Here is a 22735-nt window from a genome sequence, read left to right as displayed (position 1 = left end):
CACAAGATGCACTCTACACTATAGAGAAACATCCAGTCTGGTACATAGAATTTTTTGTCTTTTCTTTTCCTGTGTTGGTTATGGGGTGGTAATATAACATGGCATAAGCTGATCTGTACAAGGCAAATTTACATTTGTGGACGTAAAGCTTTCTCTTCTCTTCTCTTCTCTTCTCTTCTCTTCTCTTCTCTTCTCTTCTCTTCTCTTCTCTTCTCTTCTCTTCTCTTCTCTTCTCTTCTCTTCTCTTGCCTTCAGCTTATATAGCTATTCAACTATATATATATATGTGTGTATAGTTAAACTTGTTTTAACATAAATTGAAGGATTACATGCTCCTCTATGGGTTGCGGAGGTTCTACGACCCTTGGGCTTATGAAAACCTTTCAAAACCCACTGGATAAACTGGAAATTCATGGTGGTCAAGCTAAAAACAAGGCTGTTTTTCTTAGTTCCTGAGAAGTTGACATTTTGGATACAAGGTTTTCACCCGACAACAGCAATATTTAGATATTTCTCCTAGATCTCCCAAATTTTCAAGCTACCCCTATTTGTCTACTACAAATATATACAGTACAAATAGAGGAGACAAATATTAATATGTGTAATATATTTTAACAAAGTTTTATGATCAACTGTGTTAAGCTTCCACTTCTCATACATACACATAAAACATTATACATAAGGGTATGACGTGACATCTGTTTTTGTCCTTATGGAGTCTCACATATGTGTCATGTATATATTCTCAAAGCTTTTTTTTTTTTTTTTTTTTACATCATTTTAAAAGACATAAAAAAAACAGCTTTCTGTTCCAAAAAAAATTCACCGATCAGCCTCACACATTTCCAATCCAAGACACTGACCAAAAGAAGTCAAATGATGCGGTCAAATGCTTAGCTAAACATTGTTGTTGCATTCTGTAATAGAGAGAGGAAACCTACAAAACCAAAAGCCCTCTGAGAGAAAGTTATTAATATCCTGTCAGCAGTAAATTAGCTGTACGTGTTGAAATGGCTGTTCCTTCTCTCTGTTTTGTCTAGCAGTGGTCCTTCCACTGTCGCTGACTAAGTGTGTGTCCCTGTAGAAGTGCGACTGAGACAGCGTGCCCTGGTGATAAAACCGGTGATAGGAGTGGAATCCAAATGGAGCCCATTTATGTGCGTATGTGTTTGTCTTGTGGAAGGATGATTTATAGTGCTCTGGGAAGAGGGTGTGTGTGTGTGTGTGTGTGTGTGTGTACTGTATGTATGTGTGAGAGAGAGAAAGAAACCAAGCAAGCGATATAAAAAAAAGTCAGAGTGACTATCTAAAGCCTATAGATACCAGGGTGGGAATGAGAAATGGTGTGAGGGACAAAGATGTGGAGAGAGAGACACCAAGAGAAGGAAGCTTTGTCTATCTGTTATGGCAATCAAAATACGTTCAGAGGAAGATATATCTATTACTATGCCACACACAGTGCAAAGTTCCTCTTTACAGTCACGGTGAGGTCCCTCCAATGAGGGGGGCGTATGCCTCTGTACTGCCTGTAGTACAAAGTAATTAGAGACAGTCTCCCTTTGACTAGCAGGTTACAGTTTAGTCTGCAGCAGCCTTAAAAGAGACAGAGTGGGAGTGAGTGCACAAAGAAGATGAGTTAGATGAGTGAGATAGTATGGAAACTGAAAAAAAAGCTGTAATAAAGAACATCCATCTTGAAATTTAGTTCTTGAAGTGCCGACATAAAAGTGATACTTGAAATTTGATAAGAAATAGAACAAGTAACACTGAGTTAAAACAGGCAGAGAACACAGACTGTGATGGCAGTGAAAGCTTTGGGATTACCTGTCACGGGTAATATAGCGAACATGTGCGTGACAAACCGTGAGCAGATCAATGCAGCTTTTAGAGATTTATTTCCCTGGAAGCGGATCAGGCTACATTGTGCTATAACTGTCCAACTCTGTTAAAAAAAATTGCGATACATGGAAGCCGTACGGCTGAAGGAAGTTTACTCTGCGTGAGTGCCATCCCCCAGCGCTGGTGTAAGCTCCTGCTGAAGTCGGCATATCCTGCTCGCCGCCTTGTTAACCCAGAATACCCTAATGACTTCCCCTCTCTCTCTGCCGAGCCACATTGTGAAGTCATCAGGGCCCTCATGTTTCCATGTTGCCGCAAGAGGGGAGAGGAGAGGAGAGGAGAGGAGAGGAGAGGAGAGGAGAGGAGAGGAGAGGAGAGGAGAGGAGAGGAAAGGATAGGAGAGGAGAGGAAAGAAAAGGAAATTACAAAAAAATAAGTGCAGAACAGATAAGGAGAGGAGAGGACAGGAGAAGAAATGAAAGGAGAAAATAATAGAGAAAATCAGAGCAGAAAAGAAGAGAGGATAGGAGAGGAAAGGAAAGGAAAAGAGAAAGGGGACGACAGGACAGGACAGGACAGGAGGGGGAGAACTGAACACCACTAATGAGGTGTGCTCTGATGGCTTAAACCCTCCTCAGTGAGAGAGGCATCCTAGTGGCTCAGTCTGCTAATGAGCATCCCGCATACTGATGGCTACACAGGGCCGAATCCTGACTCACTCAGCTTTAACATCTTCTCCACACACATTTTTCTACTCCAAGCTTTATTATTTCTCCTGACTCCACTGTAAGTATATAAAAAAAACTAGTTAAACAACTGATTAGAGTGGACTATTGCCTCTGCTTTGAAAGAAATCCAAGAGAGATGGAGAGAGAACGTAGCAGCGCTGCTGTTGCAGGCCACAGAAATGGTAGCTGGGTTTTCTCTCTGTTTTATATCACTGTCAGCTCATGAACATTGTTTTTGTAACAGTCTCACATACGGTTCATTCAGGATTCAAGAACAGAAGAATAGTGGAGGCTGGATGGTACCAGTTGTTGTTGGCTAGAATACACCCCAATGTTGCACAAACAGTTGTATTCACAAAATAGGCCTATGTCAGCATCATTATGTATTTTCAGGCTAGAGATGCTGGTGGCAACCAACAAATCTGTCTTTTTTTTTTTTTACTTTTTTGAAGTTCATTAGTCCCTACTTTGTATAGTTGGTTGGAGCAGTCAGTATGACGATTGGCTTTCAGAAGTTTATGTCGCCATCTTGTGGTTGTATAAAACTAGCTCAATAAAATGATACTGCCTGCTGGAGGAATTCTTTTTTTATATATATATATTTAATTATGCATGCATAAACACATACAAACACACCATAGTCATTTTAGTGACTATTCTAAATTCTAGAAGTATTCTAGAAGGTCTAAGGTCATTCTAGAATATTATGTTACTACACACCTGCCCCCCATCACAAACACGTATAAGCTTTTTGCACAAAGGTTTGAATGTCTGTTATCATATCCCATGGACATTATGGCAAAACTGCATATTGGTGCACATAATGCACTTGTATATGTGTGTGAGAAAGAGAAAGAGAGAGAGAGAGAGAGAGAGAGAGAGAGAGAGAGAGAATCCCTGAGAATTCCCCTGAATCGCTGAGATAGTGCAGCTACAATCGAGTTTACAGTGATAGCAGAACATTTTTCAGGTACCTAAAACATCAGCAGTAAACATCAGGTTTTGGTTGAAGATCAAGGGAGCTTCTTTCTAGACTCACAATTTTGCAGCGACCTTCAACCACAGGGAGAAATCCATCGTAGAAGAAAATACTTTTTACACTGACAGTAGCCTCAGTAGACCAGAATGCAATGCAGCCACAAGACATGTTGTGTTTTGAGTAATGGTAGTTGCTCACCATGCAATTTCATGTGGCGAACAGTTTAATTCCATTAATTGTCTATGAGATGAAAATAACGGTGTGCACATGGCGATGGGATGGGTGGCAGCATGAATCAGGCCTGCTGAAGTTGAAAAAGTTTATCATGACGGTCATGATGCGAGAACCAATCACATTCAGGCAAAAAATTAGAGATGGTTGGTCTTCTTGGTGTGTATTGTCACTGGAGGTAACCGAAAACACTTGAGCTGTCAACTTTAGCTCTAGTAGGCTAAACAAATACGGTTAGCTTGCTAGCGTAACTATCCCATCACATCCAAATAGCTGTAGCCACTTAGCCAGCGAGCCATATAGCCCATATAGCCTAGGCAACAGGTAAATAAAAGGCAGAGCCTCCATTTTAATCCAGTGGACATAGAGCTATTAATGCATGTGTATGCTGCCGGTGTACATTTATCTGAGTCAGAGTGGGGAAAAGTGTCAATGAGTTAACACAATAAAGTTTTATTCAGTGTTGTCCATTCATTTTTTACCAGACTTACATTTCCTTAATAGATGATAAAGTGGTGGAATCTGACTGTGTATTAGGTTATAGCCTACATTACATTTTAAATATAAGTACCGGGTTGGACCCCCTTTTGCCTTCAGAACTGCCTTAATTCTTCTTGGCATAGATTCAACAAGGTGCTGGAAACATTCCTCCGAGATTTTGGTCCATATTGACATGATAGCATCACGCAGTTGCTGCAGATTTGTCGGCTGCACATCCATGATGCGAATCTCCCGTTCCACCACATCCCAAAGGTGCTCTATTGGATTGAGATCTGGTGACTGTGGAGGCCATTTGAGTACAGTGAACTCATTGTCATGTTCAAGAAACCAGTTTGAGATGATTTGAGCTTTGTGACATGGCGCGTTATCCTGCTGGAAGTAGCCATTAGAAGATGGGTACACTGTGATCATAAAGGGATGGACATGGTCAGCAACAATACTCAGATAGGCTGTGGCGTTTAAACGATGCTCAATTGGTACTAAGAGGCCCAAAGTGTGCCAAGAAAATATCCCCCACACCATGAACCGTTGATACAAGGCAGGATGGATCCATGCTTTCATGTTGTTTACACCAAATTCTGACCCTACCATCTGAATGTCGCAGCAGAAATTGAGACTCATCAGACCAGGCAACGTTTTTCCAATCTTCTATTGTCAAATTTTGGTGAGCCTGTTCTTAGCTGACAGGAGTGGCACCCGGTGTGGTCTTCTGCTGCTGTAGCCCATCTGCTTCAAGGTTCGACGTGTTGTGCGTTCAGAGATGCTCTTCTGCATACCTCGGTTGTAACGTGTGGTTATTTGAATTACTGTTGCCTTTCTATCAGCTCGTACCAGTCTGGCCGTTCTCCTCTGACCTCTGCCATCAACAAGGCATTTTCACCCAGAGAACTGCCGCTCACTGCATATTTTCTCTTTTTTGGACCATTCTCTGTAAACCCTAGAGATGGTTGTGCATGAAAATACCAGTACATCAGCAGTTTCGGAAATACTCAAATCAGCCGTCTGGCACAACAACCATGCCACGTTCAAAGTCACTTAAATCACCTTTCTTCCCCATTCTGATGCTTGGTTTGAACTTCAGCAGATCGTCTTGACCATGTCTACATGCCTAAATGCACTGAGTTGCTGCCACGTGATTGGCTGATTAGATATTTGTCTTAAGGAGCAGTTGAACAGGTGTACCTAATGAAGTGGCCGGTGAGTGTATTTGTTCAGCTTTAATCTGACGGGGACAAAACACAGGGGTCAGCAACTGAAGATGAAAAATATAGTTAAAGATTTAAAAAATATATAGATCAAAGACATAGAAACATGATTGTAAGCTCACAATCTGATCCAGTAATAATGTGTGCAAATCACAAGGTGATTTGCACAAACAAATGTAGTAAATTTAAACATTGTCACTGAAATGCTGTTAAAACACGTTAAGACTATGCACCTTATTTAAAAAACTCACTTTCAAATTACATTCTGCAGCTGCACCACGATCCTGCTCACTCAGAAATATTAACATAATCCAATATTATAGGAATAATGTTCCATCAGTGCGACTAATCACATCATAAGAGATAGAGAATTATGCATTGATCCTACGTGTCTAAAGCTTCATACAGATTTTGTAAATTTAAACTGAGATTACACATTATGTGCAATAAAAATTTCAGTGCAGGAACTAACAAACTGACAGCTGTCTTGTGTGCACAGTCACATTGTTATATAAAAAAAGATATAACAAGGACACGCTGAGGTTTTATTCTGAGCTGAGGGTGAATTCACGCTGTGTAGGCTAATATTTGAATGTGAAGGCAAACACCACTGTTCAAAGAAATGACTGATGCGCATAGTCCTTGAGTAACAAACTAATATCCAACCAGGATTTTGACTCTGACATACAGTAAACCGCCGCTAATTAATGCGCTTTGATACGCGTTTAGATACGGACTGAATGAATGAGGAAATGAAACAGCGTGTCTGGCTCTGTAAACGGGAGGAGACAGAGAGAAACTCAGGGTTTGTTGAAGAAAACCTGCCAGCGAGCAGGTTAGGTTCGCAGTTACCGTGGTAACTGACACAGAGTTTAAGTTAGGCTACCTCTCTTTCTGGAACTGAAAACCCGGAGTTTCCCGGAGTTTCCGGAAAGGGATGGAACTGAAAACCCGGAGTTTTTTTTTTCAGTTTTCTATCCTACCAGCTAATTGCATTCACCTGGCGTCAGGTGGAAATCAGCCCCTGATTAGATGGCTAGAATGAAAACCAGGACTGGTGGTGGCTCCCACATCTATTGTCTCCCACATCTAACAGTCTGCACATTGCAAGGCTCCCAGGTGAAAATCCCAAACAACCCAACACTGGGTCCTGAGGACCAGGACTGAGAACCGCAGGCCTGCTACCTATGCTTAGGCCAGGGGTGTACAAGCATGTGCCATGGAGGACAAGCATGTGCCAGGGGATGCCCACCCCTGGTTTAGGCTTATCCCTAGTTCTCAACATTACTCAATAACTTGCTGCTGATTTCAAAAACAGTGAATTATTGGGACAGCTGACACATATGGCTTGGAAAACTGATCAGCAGTTCAGAAACTGAATTGTATCAGCAAACATTTTTGCCTTTATTACAAAGTGAAGAGAGACAGGAAAGACTGGGGAGAGAGAAAGGGGGATGACATACAACAAAGGTCCAGGGATGGAAACCCAGGACATCACAGTTACATGGCATGCACCTTAAACCACTGAACCACCAGGACATCCCAGTGTAAAGTCTGTCTTAAAAGTAAATTACAACATCACAAAATAACTCCTGGAACCCACTGAACATCATAAATTGATGATAGCCTACCTAAACAGAGTAAGAATTGCCTATCCACAACAGGGATGTTTACTTCAACTATTAGAAATTAAAATTAAAATAATTATGGTTACATTTGCGTTCTTGTGTTTTTTAAAACAATGTGCTGTGGCCTTTTTATGTAGGTTATACTTCTGCTTCATTAACAACACTTCTAACTTCTAACTAAAATCACGGCTTCTCGTGACTTTTGCTTAATTAAAAAAAATGCCAATTCATTTTAGACGCTGACAAAAGTCCCACAACTTCGTACACTCTGAACAAAAAGCTTTTATGATAGAAATCACTGACCTGAAAAGGCCATAAAATACATGGCGGGCTGTTGGCCTGCACTCTGGCGCCGCTCTGCGGTGTGATGAAAAGCGTTGTTGTTTCAACCGCTTTCAACGCATGCTATTATTATTGGTTCAAAATGTCATCCTCGAATTCTTGGCCAATGGCTCCCGTCTGTTTTCTTTTCTCAGGGTTTTTTTTGCATGCAGGCTCCTCCCTTTTTTGTTACCCCCACCCCCCTCCTCCTCTTCGCCCCCAATTCACACACACCAACCCCCTGTGATGCCAACCACCCCACGGCTGGACGGGACGGCGGCGTGTCTGTCTAGGCGGCGGTAGTCTGAATAAAACGAGTCTGCATACTTACAAGAAAATTATGGAGCAATCGGTTTGTTGACAAAGATGCGACGATGCATGAGAAAGGTAACTGTTTTACAGGCTACATGTATGAATGTACACCTCTTATTCATACGCACTGCATGTTAGCTGATAGTGCTAACTCGCCATCCTAGCAGCCTAATCAAAATATTGTTGGGAATCTTTTTTTTTGCACCAATAATTTGATGTTTTCTGTTCATTCGTTTGCCTACAAGGAGGTTGCTCACCGCGGCGGGATGGATTATGAACGGCGATAAACGACAAGAGGAATACACAGAGAGAGAGAGACACAGAGAGAGAAATCTGAGTCGACATAATCCATCTGGGCATCGGGGGGGAAGATGATGATGATGGCTTCGCTGAAAACAGCAGGATTCGTGTTTCTACAGTGGGGTGAGTCTAGTCTCACTACCTGTTTGCACCGCACACACAATCACCACTAAACCGCGTCCCCATCTGTCAAAACAGCGACGCATTTGCATGATTGTCTCCCATGCCTACCAGCCAGGCATATGCTCTAATTAACTTTGCTCTGAATGTGCACCAAGTGTGTTACATTTCATATGATTTGGACTGGCTTCTTTTAAAGCCGTGGGTCATCCCATCTTTATTTTCATGGGACGTTTATCAGCATTGATTGCCCACATCTCCACTACCTACCTGCAATCAAAATGCAGAAGTGATGAATGCAAAGAAAATTCCCCTAAAAACATTTTTATTCTCATGCATGTTTGCTGAGCTAATTCAAGTGTGTCAGAAAGTGATTCCCAAAGTGAGATCTTTTTAGAGGTTTCCAGGGCGTCCTGAGCAAAATGAAGAATAGTTTAATTTCACTGATATGTCACACCCTAAAAGTTAGCACAGTGAGAGAGCATATAACTATAAATCCTTATAAGTTTAATTTCACTAATATGTCACACCCTAAAAGTTAGCACAGTGAGAGAGGAGCATATAAATATACATCCTTATAAGTTTAAATTCAGGAATATGTCACGCCCTAAAAGTTAGCACGGTGAGGGAACATATAAATATAAATCCTTATAAGTTTAATTTCACTAATATGTCACACCCTAAAAGTGAGAGAACGTATAAATAAAAATCCTTATAAATTTAATTTCACAAATAATTCAGGCCCTAAAAATGAGAGAACTCATAAGGATGACTGGATCATAAGTTTCACTTTCCCCACTGTTGCTCTCTCCTACAGGATGAATAGTTATATAAATCATATCTAACAAGAAAAGTCTGCTCAGATAGATAGTGTTTCTTGGGACAAGATCATATCAAATGAGAGACTGTGGTCCAACATGCGTCTGTTTGGTTGGTTCTTGATAAGAAAAGGTTCGGGACCCCCTGTTGCAGACTGCCTAACCCAGACAGTGTTGAGTATTGTCACACGCTATGGTGTCCCCCAGCCCTATCAATCCAAGCCCAATGTTAATTAGGCCTTGATCCGCTTAAGCCTCCCACTAGTCTCCCATGGCATTATCTATGGGCGTGTTGTTATCAGGCCGTGGCTTGACTGTGTCTGTGTGTCAAAGCACCATTTGTTTCTAGGCCTCACACACAGACAGGGAGTGTCAAAACGAACCTGTCTAGTATTTCTAGTTGTTCAGGTAGCCATCAGTTAAAGGTGGGGTAAAGGTTGTGTTGGTATAGTAAGTGGTGATCGTCCATTTAGTTTCAGTTGGTGGGCGAATGTTGGCTATAAATTTCCGAATGACTGCATCTCATTTGCATTTGGAGATGATGGGTTTTCACCTCCTTACACCAATTGCTGATCAAAATCACAAAGTGGGCATCTGACATTAAAGATGTGTACCTTCATTTTAAAAGTTCAGACATCATGTTCTTATAGTTTAAGATTGTCCAAATATTTGTTGGTGAATAACTTCCAACAATAACCAAAATGTAAAGCACGGCGTCTCGTGGCTTTTACTTGTGAGAAAAAAGTCTCACAACTTCTTACATCGACTTCCTCCCAAAACTATGTCAGGTCGCGTGTGATTTTTGTTCTATTTTATTTTATTTTTTTCCCAGGGTATGTTTTGAAGAGTTCTGCTCTGGTTGGGAGCTGTCTGTGCTGTTATGAAATAAGCTAATTTGGGCATAAAAGGATAATAAAACTTTCTGTGAAGTCAGTCTCCCATACATTATCAGTAGAGCAGGTGCAGAAAGAATTGCCTGATGACGTCTCAGATTAGATTCTTGCTTTCTGAACAAATTTGTTCCTGCTCCTGAATTTTACTTGAACTATTTGAGACCACAGGGATACAATTGAATTCTTTTGTACCGTGTATTTTTGCTTTCAAAAGAAGGCACTTACAACAGGTCTGCATCTCTGGGGATGCAGAAGAGAGGGAGGTACAGAAAGGGTAAAATGTAAAATCCTCTGTAATGCTATCCTGTAAAATGGGGCCTCCTCCTTTGACTGAGTCAGTATCAGCATTGGAATATTTTAGGTAAGTACCCTAAACATGAAAGACTAGTTATCAAAGGAGAAGTTTCAGTGCCTGTGGCTGTAAAAGAGGGTTTCAGTGCTGAAATAACCCTGGCTCATCTGACCCCATAACTATTTTGGAGAGATTTTAGGGAAGTATGGTATGCAGCCAGACACTGCAAAGAACCCAGACACTTGAACCTGGAAGTTCACTGGTCTAACCCCTGAGGCACCCCCACTGAATTTGTCTTGCCCATAACCAGAATACAAAAAATCTGCCATGTAGACACTCTTCTATCAAACATTAAAACAACTGAAAATAAACTAAGAAGCCCACTGAAAGATTTGTCCCTGTTTCTTTATTAGATGTGTTATATTCAGGCTAGCTGTCCTAGCTCTAGTTGTTGTGCTTTGTTTTTTTCCCACGGCTATGCTAATCTATTGATTCCCTGTTAGCCAGTCATCAGCTCAGGATATTGATTGGTGAGGCTGTGCACCAAACATGCTGCAAGGCAAGGCTGTGACCCAGTGGATTTGACATTGTCACTGTTCCCTCTCTTTCCTGCCTTGTCTATGCCTGTCTCTCTCTCTCTCTCTCTCTCTCTCTCTCTCTCTCTCTCTCTCTCTCTCTCTCTCTCTCTCTCTCTCTCTCTCTCTCTCTCTCCCTCCCTCTCTCTCTCCCACACCATCCCTACATCCCTCTCTTCCGCAGTGCTCCAGTATGCTTTGTGTCGCGATGTAACCCTTCCCCCTGGACCCGTCTACCGTGTGGCAGGGTTCCCCATCTCTCTGCCCTGCGCTGTATCGGGGTACGAGGGCCCACGCACCCAGGAGTTCGAGTGGTTCCTGTACAGGGAGGATGCTGGCGGGAGGCAGATAGGAGTCGTGTCCACCAGGGACCAGGGCTTTCCCTACGCCCCGTTCCAGGCCAGGGTGCGGGCCGGGGAGGTGAGGGTGGAGAGGGACTCGGGGGACAAGGCCCGGCTGGTGATCCAGAGGCTCCGGCCCGAAGACCAGGGAAAATACGAGTGCTACACACCCAGCACAGACAGTACATACCAGGGGAATTACAGCGCCTCAGTTGCTATCAAAGGTAAAGATATGCTTCCTGGTTGTGTTGCAACTATAGATAAAAAGACTAGTTTTGTTTTGATGTGCAGTGGAAACCAGCCTACTGACATGTTCAAGTTCCGTCAGGGGGTTTCAGTATGATAAGCACACAGGAATATTTTATGAACTATTTTGTACTACGTCAACCAGATGGATGACATTTTTCATTGAACAATCATACTTTGCGTCTCACTTGGCACATGACGACATTCCTCATCCGAGGCTCATATTTATACTACACATCTGGACTTTGTACTCTGCTTTTCTCTCACTCTCTCTCTTTTTCTTTCTCTCTCCCTCTGTAAATTTGTTGCTCCTCACCCTATTAAATCCATCTGGTCAAGCTGTCAAAAACATTTTGGTGATTTTTACATCATCCATATGTTTACTGATTATATTTCTATTCATCATTTTGCTTTATGTAGCACTCCTTTAAGTTTAAAGGCTGAGCATTAGTTTTGCAGTCGAAGTATGTTATCGTCATAATAGCCTACTAATCCCCCCCTTGCCAAAGCGGTGTCCAAAGCCTATGAGAGTAAACGGCTTGGACTCGCTCTCAGCTACCCCATTTCATGATTTGCTTTGGTGTTCTAAACATAGAAAGAATGAAGCAGCACACAGGCAATAGAAATTAAATTTGGCATATTTTGTGTCCCATCTGGCTCCTTTTGCATCTCGCTACAATGTTATTGTCTGTCTGTGTCTATTTGTACTCCCATAGTGATCCCTGACACACTCCAGATCAGCTATTCCCGTGCACTTTCTGGTCAGCCCGTGCCAGAGGGGGCGGGATTAACGCTGACATGTTCAGCCGGCGTCCAATCCAAGCAACACACCCATCTGTCTATCATGTTTGGGAAGCGTGGTGGAGAAAGTTCGGAGAGCGGAGCAGGTGGAGAGGTCAGCACCGTCGGAGAGATTATCTCCATTGACAGGGTGCTGGGCGTGACTCCTGGAAGCAGCGGGTCTTACAAGAAGCGGTACGATGATGGAGAGATCACACTAGAGAAAAAGAATGGAGAGGGCGGACGGGATGTGTATGTGATGAAGATGAGCGCGGTGCAGGCAGAGGATACTGGGTCGTATTTCTGTGAGGCCTCACAGTGGATTCTGGACCCTGACGGATCGTGGCAGAAGATTGCACAGAGGATCCTGGATATTGGCAACCTAACTGTTCAGCAACTAGGTCAGTGTAACTAACTAGCTATGCCAGTATGTGTTGACATTTGCCAAAATTAGGATAGCATGCGGCACAGCCAGAATCAACATAGCTGGATATTTTCTGTTTGGGCAAGTGCCAAGGCCAGAACGTGCACGTTGCTCAACTGCTGTTTGTTTTGTGCAGCATTCAAAGTTCATGTGGGAAACATTTGCAAGAAAAAGAGGTTAGTAATGAAAACTCATTATAGTTGATTTGTTAAGCAGTCACCCAAACAAAGGGCAGAAGATATCTCAAAATAATTTGGCTGCTCCAGTTACATAAAACCCCAGCCATTAATATACAAAAGCAAATCAGACTACAGGCATACGTTGTAGAGTTTCCAGAACCAACAAATGGAGTTTGGGGTAACACTGCAGGCCTGAGTCTTGAGAAACAGCTCAGGTTTGGTATCTGCTTGTCAGTTTATGGCTCTTGATTATTTCTCCATTGTTGCCAAGGAAGTGGTGCCAATAGGCCTGCTCTTACAGAGCTGTTTGGTACACTGGGCTCTTTCCAGAATCCAGACACAAACCCTGGCTGACTGTATTATTCACTGCCTGGCTGAATGCCTGACTTGCTGGCTGGCCAATTTACCGACTGGGTGGATGGGTGTCCAACTAACTACAACTTGTTGCCTAGGTTGTCGACTGGCTGGGTAATTGGTTGGTTGGTCCTAGGTTAGCTGGCTTGACTGATTAACTTATCTGGCTGGTGACTGACTGGTTGGATGGATAAACTGTCAGACTCCCTGACTGACTAGCTAGATGCTTGGCTCTCTTGTTTACTACCCAGCCAGCTTTGATAGGTAGATAGCTGGCTAGCTGGTTAACTGACAGCATGCCCTGCTGCTTGGCTCAATTTAAAATCTAACGAGCTTGTGTAACGCTAAAGCATTAAGTAATCTTTACTCTCACCATGGCCCCTTGTAGGCTGCAAAGAGGATTTTTATCTTTCTGTCAGGCCAACATGACCAATCCTTTAAGAACAGCACCACTCTCTCTGGCAGACCTCTCAAGTATTTTTTCTAACCACCTAGAATGAAAATGTAACCTCAAACTTTCAGTAGGAGTTTTATGGCTCTTCAACAGATCATATAGTGTCTCCAGAGTTGTATGTTTGCTCTTGAACATAATTTTAATGTAACAACATAATGTTCAAGATAACAACTTAATATTTGTTGAGGTTCTTCATTTACATATTGTTGCTGATATTATGTATGTAGAAGTTATTAATACAGTAGTTTAGAGAGAGGTATCTAGTGGAGCTAAGACTTAATGAGGTCATATGTCTTTTTCTTGAACAATGGCATTTACCGTAGTTGAAGCATAGGGGTTCATCAATGCATGTACTGTTATCTTTTCACACTTGCACTACTTAGTTCTGTCATGGTTTCTGGGCCCTGTAGTCTGTCTAATACAATGGTCTAGCATTTCCCCTTTTGTTTTGACAAATTATATAAATAATGCATCCATTGTTTAGCAGATCTTTGTTTAGAGAAATGTCGTAAATGAGGCCTTGCTTACAATGGACCGATGTCTGACTCCTTATAATGATACCACAGTAGGAATGCTTGGCTTATAAAACATTTACAATTTATTGCAATTAATTAAACAGTCATTCAGTCACCCTTGTACATGTAGGCTAATGTACTTGGTGAATCCCCATTCACATCTGAGGCTTCACCCTTTCAGCCATAATAAAGTTTCTGTTGTGACCTGGTCAGGAATGTTAGAATTGTGTCTTTAATAAGAAAAGTGGTGATCCAAGTCATCTCCCACCAATATGTACTACAGTATTTACCCTACTATTCAATAGGTTCAACCGATTCTAGAGGAGCAGCCACCCCAGCCTAACAGAGATTATATATGTATTGGTTCCAGTGAAGATTTTTGGTGTCGGTACAGGTGTCTTTCCTCTTTCCATTTGCCTAATATCTCTCTCTCTCTCGTTTTTCTGTCCAGCGGAGTCTGTGCGTGTGACTTCGTCTCCCAGAGGGGAGGTGACCGTACAGGCCGGTGCCCCTCTCAGCCTGACCTGTGAAGTGTCGGGGCTGTCGTCTGCGGGAAATTCGGGCCTGCTGGTTCAGTGGATGAAGAGGGGCTCTGCTAGCAGTGGCTTAGTCGGGACTGGAGGAGTAGAGGTATTGTGATTCTTATTCTGCTGACTTGTGTTGGCTGATTTGTTATTTGCAATTTACTGTTCACTGTCAGCTGTTGTAGGCAGTGGGGCAGTGTAGAGGTGGGGCTGCTGTTTTCATCCTTGAATTGTAATTGTTTTGTACCTGCATGCTGTGCATACTGTGACTGTAACATAGAGCACAAATGTAACTATGTAACTTATGTGGACATAAATACATTTTTTGAGTGTGTACACACCTGTGTCTGTAAATGAACAAATGAATGTAGTATTTATTAGACTGTAAATTGAAATCTGATTTATATAAACGGAAAGATGGCATGCATTACAATTTTGGCACAAACAATTCATATAAAAATTTCAGTGTCATAAATAATTTATGATATTTTATATGTATGTTTTTTTCTGTCTGTTTATACAAAGGTGGAGGTGGCCCAGATAACCCCAGACGGTGTCGTCAGCTGGGGGGACGACCTCAGCCGAGCCAGCGGGGGCTCTATGGAGAAAGTGGCGGAGGGGAGGTACTCTCTGAAGCTGTTCTCGGCCCGCCCCTCCGACTCGGGAGTGTATCGGTGTGCGGTGAGTGTATACGCCGGTAGGAGTAACCCTGGCCCGTCTACTGCTGCCACGTTCACCCAGAGGTCCGAGGGAGTCACTGTCAACCTCAAGACCAATGGTAAGAGGCTCTGTTTATGTCAACAATGACATATAGGCTTCAGCTGTATTATGTATTATCTACTATCTACCTGATTGATAGATTGCCTGTTGCATTGGATGAACTGTCTTCATATGCAAGTTTACTTGGATTGGGGCTGATTGGGCTTCTCTAGTCTGGTCAAGATGTTTATACAAAGTAGGCTAATTACATTTGAAGTAAGAGTGAATTAGACTGATTAGGATTATAAGACTCCCCCAAACAAACATGTTTTATGATCTCAGAGGATTACATAGCCCAGAGTGAGGAATGTAGAAGATGATTGAGATTGATCAAGATCTACACACTTACACTGTAGGTCAAAATACTGATTTGAGCCTGATGGATTTTCAGTGGATTTTTTAAAAATTCCAACAAGGTAGCTCCACTCTTACTCAATATGTTTACTCATTCAGGGGACTCTACTAAAGTCTGGGAGTTAACGAGCCATTTCCTTAATTAATTGTGATTGTAAAATACTGGCTAAGATGCTAGCATTACTTCTAGAAACTGTGGTATCCACTATTGTAGAACCAGATCAAACAGGCTTTATTAAAGGCCGGCATTCATTCCACAATCTTTCTGATATACTATACACAAATCTCTTAAAATGGAATGGGTACCTCTTTGAAACTTTGAATAGATTTGGGTTTGGCGAATGTTTCATCTTGTGCATTAGGCTACTTTATACTCAACCTACTGTCTGTATCCACACCAACAATAATTATTCTGAATATTTTTGTTTGAGTAGAGGGACTAGACAGGGATGCCCTTTACCTCCTCTTCTGTTTGCAATTGTCATCGAACCATTAGCCATAGCGCTACGCACTAATCAGGGAATAGATGGAATTAATCGTGGTGCGTTTGATCAGAGGGTATCTCCTTATGCTGACGATTAATTGTTGTTTGTCTCAGATCGAGATGAATCCATTCCATGCATTTTAACTATAACAAAAGCTTTTTGATCAATATCTGGCTATAAGCTTAATGTGGATAAGAGTGAATCCAGCCGCTAAGAGTTACCCATTGTCGAAACTACCTTTTCAAGGTATCAGCCCATAAGTTCACTTATTTGGGAGTACAGGTCACAGATCACTTTGAATCTTTGTTTGATAATAACTTTGTCCCTCTATTCAACCGTTTAACCTAGGACTTTCCACGCTGGTCCCTTCTTCCTCTTTCACTTGCTGGATGTATTAATTGCAAAATTAATATCCTTCTGAAGTTTTTATATTTGATTCAGGCAATTCCAACTTTTATCTCCAAGTCTTTTTTTAGGAAACTAGACCGCAAAATTTCTCATTTCATTTGGGGTGAGAGAAATCCTAAAATTCTAAAACAAATACTCTAAAAACCTAAGGACCAAGGCGGGATGCCAGTTGGTACCATCTACATTCTATCTTCCCTTCTCCTGAATGGTTACAAATGAATCCTCTGTGTGTAGTCCCTCCTCACTGTCTGCTTTATTATGCTGACCTCACCTGATCCCAGCAACAAAAGTGATCAACAATGTCATTGTAGAGCATAGCTTTCAAATCTGGAGGCAGCTGGTCATTTATTTCCTCTCCCCTTCATGCAAATCACCTGTTCCCGCCATCCTTAGAGAGCAATGCTTTTGTCTCATGGCATAACAAGGATTTTTTTTCTTTTAAGTATTTATATATTAACGGAGTGTTTGCCACACTCAAACAACTTTGTGTGAAGTTTAGCCTAATCTATCACTCAACACTTCAGATATCTTCAATTACGAGCTATTGTCTGTAAGAATTCTACTGATTTCAACAAACAAGAACTATTGTCTGAACAACACTATCTCTTCCTTCCACAGAAGTGCTGGTTTCAGCGGTGGCTGAGCTTGCTCGTGGCCCCCAGCTGCAAAGAGGCAGCACCATCACCCTGATCTGTAACGTCACCGTGACAACCGCAAGTCCCTCCCAGCTACAGGTGCAGTGGCTGCAGCGGCCGATCCCTGAGCCAGTTATCACCAAGGGAGAGAAGCCACCATCTGAACTGCCTCCTCCAAGGACCCCAGTTGAAGGAAAACCCAGGCTGGTAGCTGCTCTCACGTACGACGGTGTTGCACAAATCTACGGCAGCGGTAGCGAGGTTAGCATCGACCGTCTGGCAGCTGACAGCTACAGACTGAGGATCCACTCGGCCACCTTGAGGGATCAGGGCCTGTATGTGTGCCAGGCTGAGGTGTGGTGGCAGGACCCACACGGAGGCTGGTACCCCACAGGGGTTAAAACAGAATCGTCTGCAGTGACCGTTCCTTTGTACTCCCAAGGTAATTGACTATTGTTGGTATTATTTATTTTATTATGGTAGTGATGGAGGATAATGGCGACAGACGACGAACTGAGGCCCCCTTCACACCTGGCATCAGCATGCATCTTGGATTAAGAGATATGATTTAGCTGGGTTACATTTGCACCTGACATTGAAAGGCGTACACATTAAACATACATACACAAACAACATACACATTAAAATTGGACATTTCTTGTCCTTGCAGTGCACGTCACTTCCACTGTATTTACATCTCAAAAACTGACAATATACACCTCATCTCGCTTGTACGCTTGTTGCATCCTTGAGTGTCCTGATAATCCATTTTTGACAAGTATGCTATCCAGGGTGCCTGCCATCTGTTTGATTTGCATACGCTTCCTGGCTGGATCCCAGTGCTTAAGTCTATGTCCGTTAACATTGTTGTGTTTACACTTAATTGTAAACACAGCAACTCAGCTGTGTGTTTTTTTAGTTGTCTGTCTCTTGGAACAGAAGTGCTCTCCTTTCAATCAGTGCTGCTGTCTACACCAGCTCTGTCACATGTGGGTCACTCCCACCTGCTCTGTCTTTTTATGCTTCAAGTCTAATGTTTTTTCCTATACATAGGCTTTTAAACTCTTTACATACCAGTATTTTGGTGTATTTTCTCTGTCAACCAGACAATAGCTGAGAATGATCCCATCTCTCCGCAGTTAGCGTCTGAGAAATGATTTTATGTAATCATTAAATAGAACACATTAGCAATATTTAGTTTTTCTCAAATTAAATCATACATTCCAGTTTCACATTGTTCTTAGACTACTCTCAAGCCAGATATTTCCATCTTACCCTTCGATGAAACAAACAATAACTATTGTCTGAACAACACTATCTCTTCCTTCCCCAAAAGTGCTGGTGTCAGCGGTGGCTGAGCTTCCTCGTGGCCCTCTACTGAAAAGAGGCAGCACCATCACCCTGATCTGCAACGTCACTGTGACAAACACAAGTCCCACCCAGCTACAGGTGCAGTGGCTGCAGCAGCCGATCCCTGAGCCAGTTATCACCAGAGAGAAGCCACCATCTGAACTGCCTCCTCCAAGCCCCCCAGTTGAGGAAAAACCCAGGCTGGTAGCTGCTCTCACGTACGAGGGTGTTGCGCAGATCTACGCCAACGGTAGCGAGATTAGCATCGACCGTCTGGCAGCTGACAGCTACAGACTGAGGGTCCACTCAGCCACCTTGAGGGACCAGGGCCTGTATGTGTGCCAGGCCGAGGTGTGGTGGCAGGCCCCGCACGGAGGCTGGACCAACACAGGGGCTAAAGCAGAGTCGTCTGCTGTGACCGTTTACCTGTATGCCCGAGGTAAGTGACTACTCTTGCTATTATGGTATTAGCATGCATCTTGGATTAAGTCTGGATATGATTTAGCTGGGTTACATTTACACCTGACATTGAAAGGCATCTCCAACATACACATTAAAACTGGACACTAGCACCCAAAATTAGTTGTTGACATTCTTTCAGATCTACATAAGAAGGTGTGGGTCAGTTTGGGTCAAAGGGCTGAAAAAGTTTGTCAACCCCTGCACTTGATGACTGAGCCATCAGCACAATCTCTGCTTTTAGTTTATATACAGTCCATGGACATGGCAGTCATCAATATGTATGCTGTAATAGAAAGTGCATGTTTGTATTGCCTTTGAACCACATAAACAAATCAATTTTCCCAAAGTGAACAAAACATTTTCCTACTTATGTCTGACCCTGCACCAGTTGTAATTGGATTACAGTAATAATAGGGCGGTAGTCTTTTTGTTGCCTATTCATGTGCACATCTATTAAATTACAACTGAGATCGAGAGATTGTAACTGATCCTGCTGCATGTTTTCTCTTTTAAAATATGAAAATAGCAATTCTTACCAGCTTTTGTCATCTTCTTAACATTACCTTTCCTTCTTTGTTTCCCCCTCTCCTTAACTCCCATTTCCTCTCTCTCCCAGCTGCTGACCTCCTCCTCATCCCTTTGGTTATCGGAGTCTCCTCGGCCCTGTTTGTGGGCATTGTCATCATCGCCACGGTAACCTGTTGCTTCATGAAGCGCCTGGCAAGGCAGCGTGCTCAGAAATAGGTGTCCTGTGCCACTGCCTGTGTAAGATGTGAATGTGTTTTGAAGAGGCAGAAGAGGTGACACATGGATCATAATGGATAAAATGGTCAAGAACTGACTTAAAGACAAAATGAAGTGGAAAAGTGACTCTTTTACCTTGTTAGCTAATTTCCTGTGCCCTAACGTACACCTGTGTAACAATACATGCCAAAAAAATCTGTTTTTTATTTTCTTGTATTTTTATATCAAAACCCCAGTGCTTTCCTTCCTGGAAAACAGCATATTTTTAGTGATTGCTGAATCGCTTACCAGTAGGCGTACATAAAATCCCAACCAATAATGTCACCATATTTATTAACAACCCCCCCTCCTCCACTCTAAGGGTTTTGTCCACTGCTTGCTCCAATAACAGGAGTGATGGAGGTGTTGGAGGAGGCGAGTTGTCCTCTACAATGGGATGCAGGTTAGCATCCAGTTCTTTAGAGTCACTTTCCATGTTTGGTGTGGTCCAGCCCAAGCCACCTTTGAACGATCCCTCCCCACATTATGTCCTGACCTAACACTCTGTTTCAACCGCAAATGCGTTGAATTACAGAAGCAAGACACCTTCGAAATGCCATTTCATGTTGTCTTTAAGAATTGGACTTGTGGAACTTTTGTGTCGAGTTCTGGAGTAAAGAAGTTACTACAGGCTGGTTTTGAATCTCAAGGACACTGCAAAAGTGAAAAAGCATTGGTCCCATGGAAAGGCCAAGCAAACTGCCCATTCAGAAGTCACAGTTTGATTGTCCATATAAAATGGTACCAAATACCATTCAGTCCTTCAGATATTTTATATATTGCCTGTTGCATAGATCAGCCTAAATCAATGTCTACGCAGATTTAATGGTACTATTCAGAGTTGGGAAAATGTCAATCCAACAAAATATTCAGGTAGCAGGCTAAAATAACCTTACTCTGGTAATTTACAATGAACAAAGAATATTTTTGTTTTCACACATTGTTGATACTGTTTAAGACTGTTACTTCCAAGTGTTCCCTGCTCAAACGGCATGCTATTTTATTACAGAACCAGTGATGTCTAAATGTGCATGCATGGTTAATCCACTCACTGCCAGACAGTCACATGAATGCTGATGTGAGCAGTACAGCTTCCAGAAAGTCTACATGAGGATAGGGACCTTCCACTGCCTGCAGTCCGGCACCACTCTGCATGTAAACAAAGTCTCTGTCTGTGACTTAATAAGGAAAGCGCTGGCCAGGGACTTTCTAATGCCAAGACCAATTGCTTACCATTCTAAACAAAAGCATTCCTTGCCTGTTATGCTAAATGCTGTCTTGAGTTCTCTGTACATACTTGTATACATTTAACAAAGAGAAATGGAAGAGATATCAATTATGCACTGAGCTGAAGTATGTAAATACTCCATAAAGTTCAGCTGTTTTTTTTTTACTTAATGTAAAAAGCAAGACTGTACTTGAAACGCCATGTTTGTCTTTGGCAAGACACACAAGTTTAACATTCTGCAGCAGTCTGTTCTGTTCTTTTGAAGCACTTGGACCAAAGTGGGACTGGGACCAAAGCCCCTTGGTATCCTTCTTTTACTTGATTTTCTTTCAGCTGAAAAGTCACTTTGCTGTACTTGAGCGAGTACTTTGAATTGTTTTTTCGATGGATGGTTCCTTTGCTGTTCTTGTCAAGTGGCTGAGATCGAAAAACAGTACTGTGAAAAAGAATTCCCCGTTTGTTACGACGAGTAATACACAAGCAGGAAAACGGTTCTGTTATTGCATGTTGTTCTGGATACTTGTCCCTGAGGTGAAAATGTCCTCAGCCATGCAGTCATATGACCAGACAGGGTTTAGTGAGGTCTCATTATCATCATCATCATATTTATCGTGTGGTTTAGTCTAAGCATTTCTTGTGCCAAGACTTATGACTAGTTCCTGCTGCTAGCCTGCAGAAATCTGTCTGACAGATATGATATGTCTGCACACTTGAAATATGAATGAAATCCATCCTCCTTTCCCTTCCCTAAGTAACATTTTACAAAAGTTTGTCCATGCACGCATTTCTGCATAATGTTTACCAGTAATTTAAGGTGGGGTACATGATCTGTTCGTGGAAAGGAAAGAGTATTTGTATCCAACCCGGGGCTCTCATTGAAAATGCTGCAGGTCGTCTCTGTAGCTCTTTACGCACAGAGACGGATACATTCCTCTCTCGGTCTCTCTGTCTGTCTCGCTCTTTCTCTCAGTTGGTTTCCCTGTGAGAGTCCCTCTAAATCTCCCTATCCTGCCTAACCTGTGCTCTCTAAACCCTGATTATAAATGTTGTTCATGAACATTAGGGAATAAAATCACAGCTCTGCTTGCTTCCTGAGCCACTTTGTTCCAGATCAACTACTCAAAGCTGATTTGTTCCCCCACATACCCCACCCCCCCACGTGATTACACGCATACACACACATACACACACACACACACACACATCCACACACATCCACATACATCCATACATGCACGCGCAGCAGCAGCACAGTGCAGGCTGACATTTCAGAGTGGAAGTAACTGAGTATCTGTGTGTTCACTGGTCTCTAATCCCTGTGTTTATGATTGCAGTGTGTGTCCCGCCGCCCTTCCCCCCTCTCACTGTGTTACAGTGTCAGTGTGGCTAGCATTGGATTCATTTAAATCTCTGTCCCCTGAGAACAGCAGCCACTCAAAATTGTATTCTATTTTGTTGCACTGTATTATATTACAAAGACATAACATGCTCACAGTACAAAACTGCTGTCTATGTTGTGCTTAGTTTGAAGGCGTATTAACCGCTTAAATGAAGGTGTTATGTTTTGTATGGGTTGTTTACTTATGCTTTAATACCACTATTCCTTTTTGCAATTTGCAGCTGTTGGAGGTAATGTTCAGTTTGTTTGTTATGGTGCTTTGGCAAAGCTGCCATTTGATAAACCAATAAACCACTCTGGATTTATAATGTTA

At 42.4% G+C, this 22735-nt stretch overlaps 1 protein-coding gene across 2 annotated transcripts; it reads left to right on the top strand.

The window, feature by feature from the left end:
• Nucleotides 1-7679: 7679 nt before the first annotated feature.
• igsf8 (immunoglobulin superfamily, member 8) lies at nucleotides 7680-22735 on the top strand. Of its 2 annotated transcripts, none has more exons than XM_071544562.1 (9): nucleotides 7680-7819; nucleotides 7990-8167; nucleotides 10927-11307; nucleotides 12046-12510; nucleotides 14487-14665; nucleotides 15085-15337; nucleotides 17184-17642; nucleotides 18537-18989; nucleotides 19629-22735. In XM_071544562.1, the coding sequence occupies exons 2-9, from the start codon at nucleotides 8116-8118 to the stop codon at nucleotides 19754-19756; spliced, it is 2370 nt and encodes a 789-aa protein (XP_071400663.1). In that variant the 5' UTR covers nucleotides 7680-7819; nucleotides 7990-8115; the 3' UTR covers nucleotides 19757-22735. The 2 variants fall into 2 exon arrangements, with proteins under 2 accessions (XP_071400663.1, XP_071400664.1); XM_071544563.1 differs by having other exon boundaries at nucleotides 7700-7819; nucleotides 7993-8167.

This window comes from Centroberyx affinis, unplaced genomic scaffold (genome assembly GCF_046629955.1).
Source record: "Centroberyx affinis isolate AG114_WGS23_722 - 3 ecotype Tasmania unplaced genomic scaffold, CSIRO-AGI_Caff_v1 ptg004599l_1, whole genome shotgun sequence".
In the NCBI taxonomy this organism is placed as follows: domain Eukaryota; kingdom Metazoa; phylum Chordata; class Actinopteri; order Beryciformes; family Berycidae; genus Centroberyx; species Centroberyx affinis.
This window is presented reverse-complemented; position numbering and strand designations above follow the sequence as displayed.